The sequence below is a fragment of the Falco biarmicus genome, chromosome 9 (genome assembly GCF_023638135.1).
Source record: "Falco biarmicus isolate bFalBia1 chromosome 9, bFalBia1.pri, whole genome shotgun sequence".
In the NCBI taxonomy this organism is placed as follows: Eukaryota; Metazoa; Chordata; class Aves; order Falconiformes; family Falconidae; genus Falco; species Falco biarmicus.
In genome coordinates, this window is record NC_079296.1 from 39,948,971 (window position 1) to 39,967,756 (window position 18,786).

Below are 18,786 nucleotides of genomic sequence, written 5' to 3' on the forward strand. Positions count from 1 at the left end.
GACTGCTGAACCGAGCCATATTTAAACTCATCCCTTCAAAAATGATTCATGTGAACTCAGCTTACTTCATTGCACAACTAGGCAAACAAGAAGGTGATAGTGGAGGGACAGAGGGGGGCTGGGTCATTTGTCAGGAGTGCTGAATTACAGGCTTTAAACTCGTTGCGAAACTATAATGCATTTATGAAAGCTGTTCAGAAAATTAATCTGTGAAAGTGGAAATTCTAGACAAATGTCTTTGACTTGTTGAATGTACTGTGTATTTCCAAGGTGAGATCTCTTTTTTTTCTCTTACTGTGTAATTACTGTAGCTAATAAAGGTGGTTTCTTTCTTACAGCAGACACCAGTTCCAGATTTCATTCTGTATGAACCAGCAGATTCTGTATTGTTAGTGTCACCTGACAATAAATCTGCGAAAACCGTAAAACATCAGAAGACATTTGAAGTATTGCTAGCATTTAAAAAAATCAATGACTCTGAAATGTTTTGCAACAGAAAGTCTTTGTTTTAGGAAAGAATTTAGGGTGGCTAAGTTCTGATCACACAGGGTTGATCTGTCTATATCTTGTAATATGGTCTTAACTTTTAGTTTGCTTGGTGATTTCTGACTATTTCTTCCCTTTAGCAAATGATAGGAAGTCTAACTAGCTGGAGGAGGCTGTATTGCGTACTAAGAGGTGGCAAACTCTGTTGTTACTACTCGCCAGAAGAAATTGAGGCCAAACTGGAGCCAACATTGACAATTTCCATCAACAAGGTAAAATTGGTTGTATGGGGTGTTTTTGGTTTGGGTTTTTTGTTTATTTTGAGGGAGGTAGTTTTTATTTTAGGACATACCTACAGTCATTTGGGCTCTACACTGCTGGTACGCAGCATGCTTTATAGGTAGCATTTGGGTGGGATATGCTTCACTGAGATTTGCAGTCACTGAATTTTTTAGCAAGGACGTTACATGTCGTAGCTGTAAGTTCCTTCTATTGCATTAGGCTGGTTAACATAGAGGTAAAAAGGAGGATGTTTTTCTGTAGGAAAAATGATAACTTGTTATATGACAGTTCCATAAGACAGCCCTCGGGAATGTATTGCTTACAGTCCCTTAGCAATGCTCTGGTAGATTTGTGTCCTCAGCAAGGTGGAATTTTAACAAAAGCTTTTTTGTTGTGTGTTATTTGGCCACAGTCTTAATTAGAAGGAGAGCTTGAGAGTTGTTCAAAATATTTTAGTGCCTTAAAGTAAGCTGCTTTTCTTAATACTCATTTTGTACAGGGCACAATAATTTTGGAAGTTCTGTTCTCTAGGATGACATTATTACTTTTTCACACCCGGATTGGAAAGGCTGACTTTAAAACATAAAGTTAAATTGTTACTTACTATTTGGCTAAAGAAACATCAAGTATTTAATGTTATTGGAAGGACCTTCTAGAATGGCAAGCATTAAAGTGAACGGCTGCTTTCAAAAACTGTTTTTGGTGCAGTCATCAAGAGTTAATATCATAGAAGGATGAGGAGAGGAATTTAATGTTATTTGCAATTGACACAGCTGGATTCATCTTGCATAAGTAAATAGACATATTTCAAAACTGCATTCAGCACAGGTTGATCTGGATTCTGTCGCTGTACTACACTGAATGCTTGATGCCAACACTAACTCTAAAAGAAGCATTCCTCTTGTCTGGTTGCTTGTTCAGGCTGGTGCGCTGCTTTATGCCAGGGCAGGCATTAGGGCAGCTGACTGATGAATTGGACAAGGGAACTGATGTGGGTTAAAATTAGCTCATTTTGGGGGCAGGAGAAAGGTTGGCTTCAACTGTGGTTCCCTTTAATAAATTCTCTTATCCAGTTCACTATGTGGTTACACAAATGCTTGTGTGGTACAAGAAAGGGGCTAGGCTATGTCTGGGAACGCACAGGGACGTAAAGTAATAAAGAACTGCTTCTTACAACAGCAATATCAGCTTTTGGTGGCTTTAAAGCTTCTGGAAAATATGACTGCATTTCTCGCCTAGAGTGAGACTTGTATATAAACTAAACATCTAAACTAGGTTTAACAACGTGACCTGTTTGGGTTAGGAGTTCTTTTTTAATGTGCTGAGATTTAAATTGGTTCCTTGATTAAAAACACCTTTCTGCTAGTGCCGGATCCTTTAACGAAGCCATTTTTTCTTCCACTTGTTCATGCGTTTATATTAAATACATGTTTAGACTGTGATATATTTAGGCAGGTTTACTTGCTTACCTCTTCAGTCACTTTTAATTGCACTAGTCAGCCTTTGCTGTAACTCTGTTTTCTGGCTGTTCACAATATCAGTTAAGAAGTGGTAAACTTCAATAAATTATAGAATGACTAAATCCATATTCTAAAATGTGACAGTAATATTTTAAAAAATTATCTATCAGGCTACCTCATATATTTCCTTGGAGGTCTCTGTTTTGGTCTATATCCTAGTTTTGCTTTTCCTTTTAAAATAACCATATTCTACTAAGGTATTTTACTCTTCCAAGTTACCAATACACTTAGAACATAAAATCCAGCTTAATAAGCCTTTGCTGGGAGACTGTCCATATGTTTGCAGAGTATCCTTAAAGCTAACATACAGAAGGCACATAAATCATGTCTCTTAAACCATTTTACAAAAATGTCAGGGTGCTAGAGAATATGACTGAATCTTTCTTCAATTTAAATTAAAACCAGAAAAAAAATTGCAATTTAAAATGTATTTGGATACTTTACTACTTAAACAGTTTCTCCTGAAAATAACTTATTGCCTGCAGATATTTTTTGATTCCTTTGTTATGAAATTTCTCTTATGGATTAAATGAAAGCAGACTAATCAGATGGGCTTGTCTGCTACATGTTGTTATAGAAACAGCAGTTTTAAAATGAAAGTTGAAATTGAACATCAACTCTAGACATTTTAACTAAAATCTCTTCTGGTTGCATATGTGGCATTTTCATTTGTAATGTGAAGCTGATCCTTTACATGTAATTGAAAGATACTTTCTGAAAAGCAATGAAATCATTGGGATTTATGAGAAACTCTGGAAAATATTCACACTGATAGCCTTATTTCACATTCCCTTTGAATCGAGACTTGAAGAAGCCATTAAGACCAGCAAAGTCATTACTTCAACTTCAGATGACTTCACTGCTACTGCTGTTGAGCAAGAATGGTTCTGCAGTTCCTATTATGCAAGTGCTACTATTATTGTTCCAGCTAAATGTGATTATAACATATTATATTGCACAACTAAGTAGGAAAAGAGAAATGATATTTTCTGTAGCAAAGAAAATTTGCTGGAATCCAATTTGAACAAGAAATATTCCTTATGGGCCAGTTCCTGAGTTGTTTTTTTTTCAAGTTTTCTTTAGTTTGAATGAATAATAAAGACCTTGCCTACACCTGATAGCTTAGCAAATTGGTGCATGTGCCAGTGGTTCATATTAGTTGCTCAGTATTTGGAATACATACTCTATTGTGTCCTGGCCACAGATCATAAAACTTTTTTTCTGCCATGTATGCCTGAAGCTTGAGGAATTCTGGGACGCTGCTTCAAATTAATGTAGGCCTGTGATTTCTTTCCTGGAGTATTTCGCTCGTGCAATCTTTGCTGTGGTGCCACACAGTGCAGCAGGCCCAGAGCTATCACCATGTTCATGTTAATCGTTGCGGTGAACAGGATGAGGAGGAACAAGTGTTTGCAGCCGTGGGCTCAAGGTTCGTGGACTGGTTGCTAAACAGTGTAGCAGGAGTGGAAGGGCAAAATCAAGCTGGCATTTCTGCAAGCCGTTACTTTGAGCGATAGTTCTTGCTGAAACATCTGTTCTGAGCTAGGTCAGGTAGAGAAATTCATTGGAAAATGTAGCAGTGGCTGCAGCAGCATAACTTCAAGGGAACCATGCACTACTTCTGGGGAACGAGGGAGTTCACCCTTGGACTGGAGCAGGATATCAATATGAGTTCTTGATCACGTGAACGTTCAGGGAGCCAGCAATATGAATAATATTCTCTGTGTGCGTCAGGGAACTCCAGCAGCGGTGAAATGAGAGCAGCTCTGAAAATATATCTGTGTTCTCTGTAGTAAGGACTTTGTCCCGCTGGTTGGCTTAGACAAGCCTTTGTACATGTGAAAGTATTTTGGAAAAGCACAGACTAAGTGCCTCCAAATGTCTGGTATCTCACATCACATTGCTCAATTTAGTTCTGCAGTTGCTTGAAAGAGGTTGTGGATGCAGGCAGGGGAAGCGTATATCATACCCACATCCCACATGGTGGACCTTATAGCACACATGCTCAAATAGAGTGATTTGGAAACTATGCTTTATGGCTCCTTGGTGCTCCACAGAACGCTGGTGGGTCATATAATGCCATCTCCTTCTCCTGATTTTTAGCTGCTGCATTGCACCAAAGACAGCTAAAATGACATGTAGAAATCCTAATTTTGCTTTTCCGTATTATACTTGCATGTTATACTCACCATCCAGTGGCCACAAGGATGTTACATTAATACAAATTGACAAAACAATAAAGATGAAAGGAAGAAATATTTGTGGCTGATAGGGTTAATTTGGTCTTGTGTGTTAATGGGTTTGAAAGTCTAATTTTAAATTTAACCATATTTCCCTGCTTGCCTAAAACAGGCCCCATGGAAATTATTAACGTTACAGCATAAACCAACACATGAACAGGTTATGTTTTGTTTCCAGTGTTGTTGTGTTATTTCTTGGTTTATTTTTTTGGTACTAAAAACATGAAGGAAGTTTGTTATATGTGATTTGGTTTGTTTAATCTTAAAATAGATACACCAAACTGGATCTTTGGTTATTCAATATTTATCTCAAGAACTGTAATTTGTTTTGATGTCTTAAAATGATCTTTATAACCCGTGCTCCTCAGTGTGTTGGGATTGCCTTAGCAGGAAACTGTTGCACCTCAGCAATAAAAAAACCTCTCTCTCTTTTTCTTTACTTTTTGTGTGTGTGTGTGTGTGTGGGATGTGTTGGTTGGTTTTGTTTTTTTTTTACCCTAGCTTAAAAGATGAGCTTTCCAGAGAGGTATTACCAGGCAAAGAGATTTTTTTATTTTGGGGGAAAAAAGTATAGGGGAAGGTTCATATTTACACTGCATTTTAAAAAAAAAAATAGTAATTTTCTCTTTTAGTCTTTCCTCACCTTCAGAAAGATAATCTTTTGCATATAGGATGTAAAACTGGCTTCACCTTCCCTGAAAGAGTCATTTGAGTTCAAGATTCAACTCAGTTTTTCCTGTTCTGGTTCACTGGTTGTTCTGGTCTTTCCAATAGCTGTAGCAGAGCTGGTATAGTTGTCTGTAAGACTGCAAAAAGTTGAACTTTATTATAACATGGTACCTTTAAGACACTTTGGTTTTTTTGTGGTGTTTCTTTTGGGGGGTGTGGTGTGTGGTGGCTTGTTTTTGGGTTGGTTGTTGGGTTTTTTTATTTGTTTGGTTTTTTGTTTGCTTGTAAGTAGAACTGAGCATGTAGTGTAATTCACCCAAGCTTGGTAAATTCATCAGCCCATTACTGTGATGGCATCTTGTATCATTCCTTAAATATTCAAGCATCAGATATAGATTGTTGCTTGAGGATTTATCTCCTTTGAATAATACTATAGTTGTGGGATAAAACCTGCAGCAAACATCATTAAATAAACTTGTGTGTATGGTATGCTTGAAGTTCTTACCTGTCAAATGTTAATCTATTTGATTTAATTTTTTTGCTGGTATCTATGGTTACCTGAGTTAATGGGATATAGAGCACTTACGGATGAATTACTTCATCTCCTATTTTTAGACAGAAGAATTTAAATGAGCATATCCATCAGATATGCTACAAGCAGCTGTTGGTATTTCAAATGGTTACTTCAGTAATGCATTTAAAATCTGGGGAATGTTCTACAGAATAATTTTTGTTTTTCTGAGTATCAGAACTAGTCTTATCCCCATGGGATCCCATGTGTAAACTTAATTTCTGTAGGTGTATGTTTAACATCTTTAGCAGATGTTTGACATTTGGTTGAATTGTGTAAAAAGGAATATTGTTGATCTGTCCCCACTGTATTTTGAGGAATGCCCTGCGGCCACCTTTGTGGTCAGATTCACTGTCCATCCAGACGGGAGACGTTCAAACACAATCGTGGCTGTGGTTGTTGGCTTCCTTCAAAACCCAGGGCGCTCCCCGTGCCAGGGGACACCCTTTTGCAGTAGGAGGGCACTGCGTGGCCCTAATGCGCATTAGGCAGCCTCGTGTCCTACCAGGCTCTGGGGCTGACCAGCTGTAGGGTGCTGGCTGGCTCCTGGCGCCAAAACTCATCATCCCATCAGGATTTGGGATTGTGCTGTTCTCCTGGGTATGCCAAAAATTCTTTTAAGAGCTGTGTTGTAATAGGTTATTGCTTGTTCAGTCAGGCTGAATTGTATATGCAAAGATATTCCCAGGATTTTTGCTTTTACTTTTGTAAATAAAGCGATGTTAATTATTTTAATTTGTTCATCATGTCGTGATGAGCAGCAGTGTTGACGAATTGTGTTCTGGAAATTTTTTCAGTTGTGTTTTATCAGATTTTTACTAAAATCTGTCAGTATTTTACCCAGGATTTTTTTTTTTTTTTCCCCACTCAGTTAGAGGTAAGTGCTTTTTCGAATTGTAGTAATACCATAACAAGCCCCCTAGATACTATGAAAATACCACTGGGTCTAGTCTAGATGATAAAAATCAATTGAACTACATCCCTGAACAGAAGGGGATAGCTTGGCTGTAACAGTGCCACTGCATAATCTGAGAGCCTTTCTAACATTAACTGAAGACATTTGATAAACTTGTGATATACTTCTCATATATATTTTTGTTTCTGTGTAGCTCTTTCTAATTAAGGAAAATATTTTTAAATTACAAATAAGATTTATTTTTTTTTTATATCAGAGCAAAATGCTTTTTCATGCTGGAAATTTGTTCTAGCAGAACTGTATGGGTAATTGCTACAAATGCTCCTTTAAATGTGGACTAGATAAGTTTCCTTTTAAATTTCCTGAATGCCTTGATTCACTAAGATAACATAACATAGATACAAGTTCAGAATGCATTGCATAAACAGTGGCCTGCAGAAGTACAGTGGGAGACCTAAAGAACAGCTGTAACATGGTGGTTGTCCAGCTGAAGAGTTCAGGGAAAGGGAGCTGCTTGCTGTTATGTTATCCACTAAACTACTGTGGAGAAGAATGAGCTGGGTGGGATGAACTGGGGAAGGCAGAGGGAGGGGAAATGTACAGTGTACATTCTGTAATTCAGAACTGCAATAATTGTGCTCCATTCCCTTTATTTTATGCCATTTTAATAGTTTTACGAGAAAATATTTTTATAAGCAGTTCTTGACATTAGTTCCTTTTTTTTTTTTAGTTGGAAATTAATCTGGATTAAATAAAAAGCCACATGATAACCCCCTTACACTGTCATTGGCCATAAGGTGATACCAGTGTGGAGTTGGAGCAGTAACTCATTAACACAGTTTGTCATTCCTAGGAAACAAGAATTCGAGCTGTGGATAAGGACTCCAAGAGAAGAACTAATAACTTTTCTGTTATCAATCCCGTGTCTGGAGAGGCTGTGACGCAACTTTTTGCTACTGACAGTAGGGATGAACTTCTTAAGTGGATGGAGGCCTTCTGGCAGCACTTTTATGATCTGAGTAAGTAAGCAGGCAGTACTGGCAGCATGCCCTCTGAGTGGGGTGTTATGTAACATCAAAGGAATCTTTGAACAATTTGAATTGGAATTGCCTCATAAGCCTTTGTTTGCAATGACGAGAAGAAAAATGTTCTCTGGGATAATATTGGGTGGTGGTCTGAGCCATTGGAAGGCAAATATTTGACTAAACCGAAGTCCACGTGTTCAGTCTGGGTTTTTGCAGGAAACCAGAAGCAGAATATGTCCATCAATTTCAAAAGAACTTGGTCTCTTTTAGCAGCATTCTAGATAATCTTTTTTAGGGACTGCTAAATTCTCACATCTCTTCATCCACTGTAGCAGGAAGAGTCCACCTCTGCCTGGGCATCCTACCAGTGGTGTGTTGGTTTTGTGAGATTCTGCCAGTATGAAACGTTTGGGCATGGAAGCCTTAGTGGGAAGTGGTGAGGATGCTGGATTTGTTTGGGACCTTGGCTGGGATGCAGATTCAGCCAGCCCTTGCAAGTAGGCACATGTATATGGGATTTCTTTGCTCAGCAATATTATGGATGAGTTAAATTGCAATTTTTTGTGATAGGGATTACTTGATTCTGTTGGTAATTCTAAGGTTTTGGTACCACTTGTCACACAGGAATATGCTCAGCTAGCCACACTCCAATCCAGTCATGCAATACACACTGCTCACTTGAACCTGGTAAAAGCTGTGCCCGAGGCTTTGTAACAGATGATGTAATGAGATGATAAATGGGTGCCTCTATCTTTTGGCTGACCTGGAACACCACTGTTCTTACACGAGAGAAGCAACTCATTTATTGGTTGAAGACAGTGAAACGGTATTGAAGTAGTATACTGTGTTGCTTGTTTAACACCAAATATTTATTATAAGAACTATATAGATTAAGTTGACTTTGTCTTTTTTACTCTGCTTTAGTAGTTTGACTCATAGGTTTATGAAGAGTAGAGAACAACTGTCAGTTATTACGCTGTCATTGACAAAGTATAGTTGGTTCCTGACAGTAGTTTTTACCAGGTCAGGAAACAGAACCGGGTCAATTAATGAAATACCAGTCTTCAGTCAGAGGCCACACCAACAGAATCAGTGAACTGAGGCTGTGGAAACTCAGTATTGTAGTTTGTATTCCTAGTCCTTTCTAGCTCTGATTTACAATGAAAAAAGGCTCTATCAATTAAAGAAACACACCAAGCAAAAACTAGGGCATCCTCTTTAAATTAGCCGTAGAGTGGGGTAAAAGAACTACTTCTTATTCATTATAGATAGAATACCCATGGATTTTTTGAGACGTTTTCCTTAGGTTCAGAAAAAATGGGTCACTTGGCATTTAAATGCCTTTTTTCTTCTCTGGTTCTAAAATTCTCTTAAAATTAATGTGCTCAGAAAACTTGGAATGATTGGTATGAACAAAGTAATTTTACTGTGTCTTGTTTTCCTTAAGGTCAAAATCTATTAATAGAAAAAGAGGTTTCCTTGTCTGCTAGCGGATAAAAGGCAAGTTATCCTCTATTAAAGACAGAATGTTCCTTTACTAAACATTGTAACATAGTTGTATAACATCCAGCTTGCAGTATATTGGAGGTTGTCCCCGATAACTTCACGAAGTTTCCCTAACCTTAAATTGTTCTATTTTTAGGATTTTTTTTTTCTGTGTTTGTGAATTTGTACTGTGTTTGGGGATTTGAAGGCAAATTGTGATATTTAACCTTCATAGTATAACAGCAGTGCTGGGATGCTTAAAGTAAAGGTAGCAGCTTATGACCTTTGTGCTAAGAGAATGAGTACAGAGTTGAAAATACAAATGCATCCTGAGCATTCCTGCTAAACAGAAGTAAATACTTACTGTTAAGCCTTGCTTTGGAGATAGTTTCCTAATACAACCGAATAACTTCAATTTTTTTCAAGCTGAAGTGTTTAAGTTCCAGTCATTGTTCTCTTTTTCTCTCTCAGGCCAGTGGAAACATTGTTGTGAAGAACTTATGAAAATTGAGATTATGTCACCACGGAAACCACCTTTGTTCTTGACAAAAGAAGCGACCTCAGTCTACCATGATATGAGTAAGTGGGATTTGTCTTTTCAAGTTGCAGGGTAACAGAAACAACATTGTCTGTATTCAGATGGCTTCTGGTGTTGATGTTGAAACACCCAGTTTTTCAAGGACAATTCAGACAATGAAAGAGCAACATAATTGCATACCAAGGAGTTCATATTAAATCTGAATTTGTAATAGCACAAATAATGAATACATTTTTATACCTTCAGCCAAAAAAATCTGCAATCTGAACTGTAACTAGGGAACCCTGAACACATTCAAAAAAGCTGTCAGTAGAAGTAAACACTCATCATAAGAGCAGTAAAAAGCTCAGGAAATGTAAAGGTGAAATAGTCCAGTCTGCCAACTAGTAACGTCTTTAACTAGTTGCGTTAAATTAATGTGTTGTTCTTAAAGCTGTTTAAAGGCTTACCTAACATAACTTACCTAATTGTTTGGTCTTTGGTAATGATGTTGAAAAATATGCTTGGAAAATCTAGCAAGCGTGTATTTGAGACTTGTCTTTTTACAGAGCAAAATGGTATGCAGCAGGATTATTTTAATAGTTTCATTACAGAAATAATATTTACAGACTAGAAAAAGTAGGTCGCTTTGTTTTAATGAATCCAATGCAGTATTGGCTGAGAAACACTGTACAACTCTAAATGCCTGACTGCTTAATGCTTGAGATTGGAACTGTGAAGATGCTCAAAATGCCACGTGGGTCATTGAGTTACCATGCATCAGAGCACCGAACAGTCAAGAGAGCCCTATCTAAGCTAAGAATGCAGAGCAGGAAGGCAGTAAATCAACAATATAGAAGTTTTACGAAGGTAACAGGGTAGTGTAATTCTGCTGATGCTCAAGTACATCAGTGAGGAGCAGAACATGAAACTGTTTCGCTCTTGATATACCAGGCTTTTTTCCTGCTCATTTATAGTATTCAAAGTCCGCCGGTACTCTGCCCTGGTGAGGCTGCACCTCGAATACTGTGTTCATTTTTGGGCCCCTCATTACAAGACAGGAATTGAGTTGCTGGAGTATGTCCAGAGAAGAGAGCAAAGCTGGTGGAGGGTCTAGAGAACAAGTTGTCTTAGGAGCGGCTGAGGGAACTGGGGTTGTTTAGCCTGGAGAAGTGGAGGCTCAGGGGAGACCTTACTGCTTTGTACCTGAAAGGAGGTTGTAGGCAGCTGGGTGTCAGTCTCTTCTCCCAAGTAACAAGCTACAGGATGAGGAAGTGGCCTCAAGTTGTGCCAGGGGAGGTTTAGATGGGATATTAGGAAAAAATTCTTCCCTGAAAGGGTGGTCAAGCATTGGAACAGGCTGCCCAGGGAGGTGGTGGAATCACCATCCCTGGGAGGTATTTAAAAGACGTGTAGATGTGGCACATAGGGCCATGGTTTAGTGGTGCACTTGGCAGTGCTGGGTTAACAGTTGGACTTGATGATCTTAAGGGTCTTTTCCAACCTACATGATTCTATGATTCTATGGGTAAAAACCTGTGTTCAAAAAGGTGTTGAAAATCATTAAAGTGTGGCCTGCAATAGAAAAGATATTGCTGCTGTTTGAGGCTAGTATTACTGCAGTATGCATAGAAAATTTAATATGAGGGATAAGAAATGGGGCAAGACAGTCTTAAAGCACATAAAGAAAAATGATTTATGTAAAGATGTCCCATTTTCTGCAGGCTGGAAGCACAGGAATATTTAGTCATAGATTTTTCATGAGCCTTCTGTGAAACAAAATTTTCAAAGCCCTATACAACAGAATATGTTTAATATCTAATACATATAGGTTTCCTAGTAGTATGGTTTTTTTTTTTGCTTTCACTTGGAAAGAAATATCAATGCCTACCCTGTTGCCTTAATGCTAGCAGTCACGAAAACAGTTACCTCATTGAAAGCATATGTAATCTTTTCCATTTCATCCATTAATACTCTTCAATAGTTGTCCAGATTTCATGAGTTGTAGTTAATACAGTTTTGTATTCTGAATAGTAATAATGAAACAGCTAGCAGTAAAATCATTGGTAGCATTTTAATCCGAGTTAATTGCTGTCCCTTAAAATTACAGGCATTGATTCTCCAGTGAAACATGAGGGTTTAGCTGCTGTCATACAAAGAAAAATCAAAGAGAGTGATGGTGAGTTCCTGCTTGGCCAGCAAAAAGAATCTGCATCTTCCCTATGGGCTTCACTCTTTGATGGATCTCATGAGATGGTTGTTCAGAAAAACATGCATCCGGGCTCAAAAAGTGATACTGCAAGTCCTACTAATGATAGTAGAGGAAAGAAAAGAAGAGCTCCACCTCCACCCTCAAATAAGTCAAAAAGCACAGGTGAACACAGAGCAATTGGGCAAGGAAAACTGGTAGAAGTCTGACTGCACCTCTGCTAGTAGCTCTTCCTTTGATTCAAAGTTAGCTATGAAAATGCAGCGGTTGCAGACACCCGTTGTGGCTCCTCGCAAAATTGGTTGTTGTAGAAAAAGCAGTTTTGCTGGCCCTGGGAATCCCATTTCACTGCTTAACAACACCGAGTCTGAAATCAAACTGATAGCAACCCCTAGATAGAAATGCATCACAGAAATGCTAGACCCTGATCATGGTTGCAGCCACAGACATCATAATTAGCTTAGAAGAGTCCCTGGGATTTTAAGTTTCTCAGCCTTCTACTATAACTCGTGAGTAAAAATAGATTTTAGCATGTAGCTTACAAGTATTGAGGCTAAAGTTTTTTTTTCTTTTAGCCAGGGTGTTACTACTAGCTGTAGTCTCAGCTGTACTCATTATCACTAACATCTAAATAATTACACTAGTAACAGGGGGTGTTATCTCTATCTGAAAGAATGGTGCTAGTTCTGAAAAGAGTGGTTCAGTTCTTCCCCCTTGGAAAACCAGCAGTGTTAGGGTAACTGCGTGTCCCTGCAGCAGGGACGTTACCATTGCCTTCTACCAGCCCCTCAGCGTAGCCCATCTGCAGCTCCTCAGGCTGGTTCAAGTGGGAATTTCACACCCGTTCAGCATAGATCTTGCAAAGCTGGTTTTCTTGGGCTCTGTGCTTGGCTTCACCTTTAAGAGTCTTATCTCCCTCACTATTTGGGAACCACTGCTTTATAAGATAATGTACTATGAAAAGTTACCGTGCTCTTCTGAATGGCTCTGTAACTCCATGTGAATTTCTGAGGCAGTTCTATCAATTTACTGTGGGATCTCTTAAGTTCTTGCTGGCGCACGCACTGTCCAAATGGACCCGGATTATCTGTGTATGAGCAAGAACATGATCTATCACTGCTGCTGCTTAGTTTGGGCTAACAGGAACATTTAAAAGCAGTACTGCATATGAAAACCTATTCAGGAATTCATTTTTATGCTGGCTTTTGCTGACAAATGGGGCTCTGTAGTGTAGCTTCTCCTTTGTCGAGCCTCTCAGCCGTTCCTGGTGGGTAGCTGGTTTGCAAACATGGCAGTGTTACTTGTAAACAAATAAGGTTTTTACACTACTCATTCTTTCTGCAATAGCAGAGAATTACGTTCACTGTTGTAAGAAGCATGGGTTATTAGGATTCCTGTGACACACACCAGCAAAACATCTGTTGCACATAGAAATTATTCTGTTCTCCTGGATCCACTGCTTAAATATTCAACCCTTTCCTTGGTTGATGCATTTATTTCAGATACTGAAACTTACCCAAGAGCAAAGGTCTGCTTGCAGATCCCCCTCTAGGGCCTTGGTGTTTAGACCTGTGTTTACATACAGTTAATGAATTATTTTTTTTTTTTCTAAAGTGCGGATGGCTTTGGGAACTTTAGTTTCTCCGGAAGATACTGTGTCCATGGTTGGTTCGTTATCTATTTTTTGTCTTCTGCTAAGCTCTTGGCTGCACAGCTGTAAAGGTATCTGCTGAATTCCCTCAGTAATTCATTGGCTATTTGGGATGGGGCTTGAAAGGCAGGCTTCATTTACAAATCCTTTCACAGGATTAGAGCCCTTTGTTTCTAGAATGTCCTTGTTCATTCTTCGTTTAATCACATTCCATTTTCCCTCTGAAACAACCATAATCATTCTTACAATAAATCATGCTGTTACTTAAGTGGATGGTTTGTGAATGGTTTATAAATAGGAACAGAAAAACTGAAGAATAACTACATGATTATGTAAATCAGGCACAGTCAACTAAGTGGACTGTGCAACTCTGAACAAGGAACAGGAAAAATAAACGGGGAAAAAAGTGTATTTTCCAAATTGCAGCTGCAGTTTATTTAGCTTTAAATCTAGCCTTAAATGTTACAGTGCTCTAGAAAGAAAGAATACCTTTTTCCTGGTACCTCCCTTCCTGTAGTTGTTACATTTAAAAATAAATTTCATAAATATATAAGGCAAGAAGGCACCATAATGAGGATTTATTTTTAAATTCAACAGGCCATTGAATTTCAAGGAAAGTGCTTTCTCTATTAAATTCAGTGGCTTTGTTTTGAACTGAACATACATATTTTAGGAAGGCATTTAATATTAATTTAAAGTCTTCAAGTGATCAGAATTCACTCATACCTCCTGTTAATTACCCCAGGTACATTTTTCACTTGATTTTCTATTTGCATTTCTAGCTCCACCTTAAGTTATTTTGGTCTCTTTATGCATTTGATTGCTTATATTGATCTCTGTAGTATCAGCTTTTCTAATTGCTTGTGTGTAGCTATAAATCATGATTATGTCCCTTTTAACCTTTTCTTTGATGAGATGTACTGAATTCCTTAACTTTCTTATGGCAATGAATGTTATCCAAGACTAATTAATCTTCATGTTCTTCTCTGTACTTCTCATGTATTGAGATATTTTTAAGTGTGACATCTGAATTAGATGCCACATGTCAATAGTGATCCATCAGGACTATGCAGACACATACCGTGATCCTCTTACTCTGATTAATATCTCCCTCCCCTCTTTCCTTAGAAATTGTATTATCCTTTTTTTGTGGAAGCATTGCCTTGGATACTGACTTTAATGGCTCAAGTCCTCTTCAGAGTCTTTTTCAAGAATGCAATACATCATCCTCTTATTATCCTACCTTATTTTTTTTAGAAATATACGCAGTTTTTACCGGCATTAAAATACTGCTCATGAAGTGATCCAGATTGCTCTGTGTAAGTGACCTGTCCTCATTCTTTACTATTCCAGCAGTCTGCATGTCCTTTGCAAATTTATTGCAAGTGATTTTTACAGTTTCTTCCAGATCATTGATTTTTAAAATTGAATGCAAGGCAAGGTTTGTAGAGAGAGAGGTGATAAGTTTTTATTACATCGGTGACATGGGTGGGGGGGTGGGGAAAAGCAAACAGACAGGCCGTTGAGTTTGTGTCCCTTTTTTCCCTGAGCCTTTAAAAAATTGAATGAGATGGAAAACAACTATACTTCTTACTGATTCCCTATTAATATTGCATTTTAAAATCAGTTTTCTGTCTTCAGCGTAACATTCTATATTGATTTGATCTAGTACTGCTATTTTAAAGCAAATGACACATTCATCTGGTTTGCAGTAGGTGACTTGGGGTTCTTAGGGGTAACACCTCAGTGCAGGTGTCTTTGCAAGCCGAGCTTATTATATCAAAGAATAAAATGCAACCTGTCGTTCAAGACTTACTCTCCATGAAGCTGTGTTGATCTGCATTTTGTATCTATCTTTAGATTAGACTCACATGAGCCAGTTCACTATATTGCCCTGATCACCACTAAGCAAACTAGGCCATTAATTACCCTGATTATCCTGCTTCAAAACATCAGTGGTGTTCTTATGGTCCTGTGAGACGTCCTGGCAGTGTTGAGACTTGTTTAACCAAGTGCACATTTAGGCTCCTACAGCTGGAAAGGCTTCTGCTATGGAATGTGTTTTCTGTTATTTTAAACAACCACTATATATTCCCTATTACGAAGCATCAGTTCACTGTAAGTTTTAATATTTATTGTTGGGTGGTTTTATTTTACCCCTCTAGATTGCCTTTTGTTGTCTTCGCATCTTCTGTTAAGCAAGTTGGTTTAACTGACAAAAACTGCAGGCTAGCAGCAAACGTTGATCTTAGCTATACAGTAAAGCCAGTTGTACATTAGTACTCAGCTTTTGTCTGCACGTGAGAATATAAATATTAGTAATAAAACCAGAGTGCAATTTTAGGAGTATAATTAAAAGATGTACTGTGAGGAAAATGGACATTTTTTGGCTTTTCCATATAGTGACAAATGGTGATACTTTATTGCTGATACTGGTTCCTTATCATTGCATAGGCTTGTTCAGAAATTGGAACTCAGTTTTTTTTTCAAGTTTTCCTGACTACAGTGAGGATGAATATTCAAACCAGGAATTTTAAGACCAATAAATTGCTTGTTCACCTAAGCACTGTAATAGGAGGAAGCCAACTATGTCGCAATATGATACAGTGACGTGTTAGACTTTGCACTGATTCATATCCCAGGCTGTGCGGTTTTAAGGACGTGGCCCAGGCAGTGGCGGAAGGCTGTCTGTTGGTAGCGTGTGGGGCTGGGAAGCTGTTAGTATTTGTCCCTCAAAGTGGAAGTGAAGGAGTCTAGAGGCAGAGAGGTAGAAGGCAGCCTGTTCCTTACAGGACATGGTGGAAACCTTGTAACTGCTGTTTCTGGGCACTACAAGAGAATGTACCCATTACCCGATCTTATCAGTTGCATTCAATCATGAGGGTGATTTAACTGCCTGACTCAAAATGTCAGTGATCAAAAAAACAAAAGGCATTTGATTAGCGTCTATAAACGATGCTGAAATAGGAAGTATTTCACAAAGGCACAGGTGGCATTAGCCGGCCTCCTGCTGGGATGAGGTTCAGAAGACAGCAGGAGGCCTGTGACTTCTCCCAGCCCTTGCATTCCATTGCCCGATGTTCACCTTTGTGCAGGCAAGTCAGTGTGCTGCTGCCTGGCAGTGGTGTCCACAGAAAAATTGTGCTTGTTCAGAAGGACTCTGCATCCAGAATGAACGGCTCAAACTAGCATGGTGAAAGCATTGATGGCATCTGATACTCCTGAACTACACATATGATTAGGTACTTTTCTGAGGAATATGTCAGACCCGCTCTGAAAACTGTACCTGCTTGTTTGCTGCTGGAATGAATTAATTGCTGCTTAAAAGCAGAATTAAGTAGTGGGATTGCCATCTTGAAGTCAGGCAGACGATAGTCTACCTGAACTCTTCTATTAAGAAGTACAATGTGAAAGCAATTGCTAGACCAAGCTGGAATATGAATTTCACACAACATGAACAACTTTTGAAATATTGATTGAACAAAGACTTATTTTAGTAATATTTTATATTATACCTAATTTCTTCAGCTGCTCACTTGGTCTTGGAATGGTAGACGGTACCTTTTGCGATTCTAAAGACATTATCTTAAAATGTTTTCATTTTTACTAGTATTGTGATACTATTTTTTTCTATGGTAATTATAGTAGTAGTTATTTTACAGTGTTTTGTACATATTTGGAAATACTGTCCTAGTATTTAGGGTTGATTTGTAATTAACATAGATTGCCTTAATAGAAAAATGCAGATTTAGACACTAGTGTATTGTGAAAAGTTAGAACAGATATCTTATTTTTTTGCTGCTAACATACTGTATGTCTGTCAAAGTATGCAAGTGAAATTAAAAACGTTTCTAGAGTAAAAAGGTTCTGGTGTAATTTCCTTCAATCTAGAACTACCTTAAGCTTTACTCCAATTTTATAAACCATGTGTGATGGCTGCTGTAAAATCAGAGAACTTCCAGCTACTTTTCTATTGGGCCTGCTGAATGTATCCCTCTAGGGTCGTACTGACAATAGCAAACGGTTTGGGCCTCAGTTTTCTAAACTGGAGAAAGGGAGAAAAAACAGTTTAGCAGCTGGCATTGATTGCTCAACCAGTTGTCTGATGTATCCGGTGGAGCTCTGTGTGGGTAAGTAGTTAGAAATGTTATCTGAGATGCACCTTGTTTTCACAGATGTGCTTAAACATTTTGTTTAAAGTGCTATCATACTTCTCTCATAGTCTTGCAAGAAAACGTGTCATGAAGCAGACTTGCATCATTCCATCTGCTTTGTAAGGCGACTTCATAAATGAGCCACTGACACTACCTAGTACTATGCATTAATTTTCTCCCTTCATAGGCAGTCTTGTGCTGAAGGGGAACTCATGTTCACCTCACTGGCTAGAGCTCAGTGTGGCACTGCTAATTTAAAGCTAACTGTGCCACTCAAAGTGTTCTTTTGGCCCAATTATTGTAAAAGAGCTGTAATAAACGTAGAGAGAATTGTTAGACACCTTAATTTTAGAATATTTGACTGACTTAAGAGTCCATGAAAGAAACCAAGTGTGATTGATAATTGCAAGGCAAGCCAAAGCAGCTGAGTGATTTAATAAAAAATCATGCTGCAGTTAAAGTTGCTGGAGTTCGCTTTAAAGAATCGTAGTAAAGTAAGATATGATGTTCTCTTCATATAACCATTAGTAAACGGTTAAACTGTAATCTTTCCATATATGTATTATATATTCACAGGGAAATCTGTTTGCAAGACATGAAAATAAATGGCTTTTCGTGGGGAAAAAAAACAATCTTTCAAGATCTTTACATGAAGACAGCTTTCTGAATGTTCTTTATGTACCTCCCCAAAGGGAGAAAAATTATCGTAACTAAGGAAGCGTCTTTTATTCTGTTAAGGTTTTTCTTCACATTTCTATATACTTCTGAAACAGTTATAAAAGAATATAATTTATAATATACGTTGTCTCACCTGAGGTTTTTTTTTAGATATTGTCCCGTGATACTGGAATACCTGCAGAAGGAAGTTGTGGAGTTGTTTCATACACAGACAGCTTCTTCCTAGCCCTTAGTAATTACAGGCGCTTTTATATGCAGACGTGGGAAGCCTTTTATCCTGCCAAAGTTTCACTGCATATCTGTGTCTGGACATGAATTCATAGTGGCAGTTAAAAGTGAAAAACTGTACTTTTTTATTTACTTAAATTTTGGCATCGCTGTTG

At 38.2% G+C, this 18,786-nt stretch overlaps 1 protein-coding gene across 2 annotated transcripts in view; it reads left to right on the forward strand.

The window, feature by feature from the left end:
* The window catches only part of RTKN2 (rhotekin 2), a 34,633-nt gene extending 20,346 nt beyond the window's left edge, over positions 1–14,287 (forward strand). The window contains exons 9-13 of one of the 2 annotated variants that reach the window (XM_056350748.1): positions 627–758; positions 7,538–7,703; positions 9,666–9,773; positions 11,822–11,890; positions 13,535–14,287. In XM_056350748.1, coding sequence (XP_056206723.1) covers positions 627–758; positions 7,538–7,703; positions 9,666–9,773; positions 11,822–11,890; positions 13,535–13,653 — 594 coding nt within the window. In that variant the 3' untranslated portion in view covers positions 13,654–14,287. Of the gene's footprint in view, positions 1–626; positions 759–7,537; positions 7,704–9,665; positions 9,774–11,821 lie in introns of both variants that reach the window. The other variant, XM_056350747.1, reaches the window with a different exon arrangement.
* Positions 14,288–18,786: the final 4,499 nt, after the last annotated feature.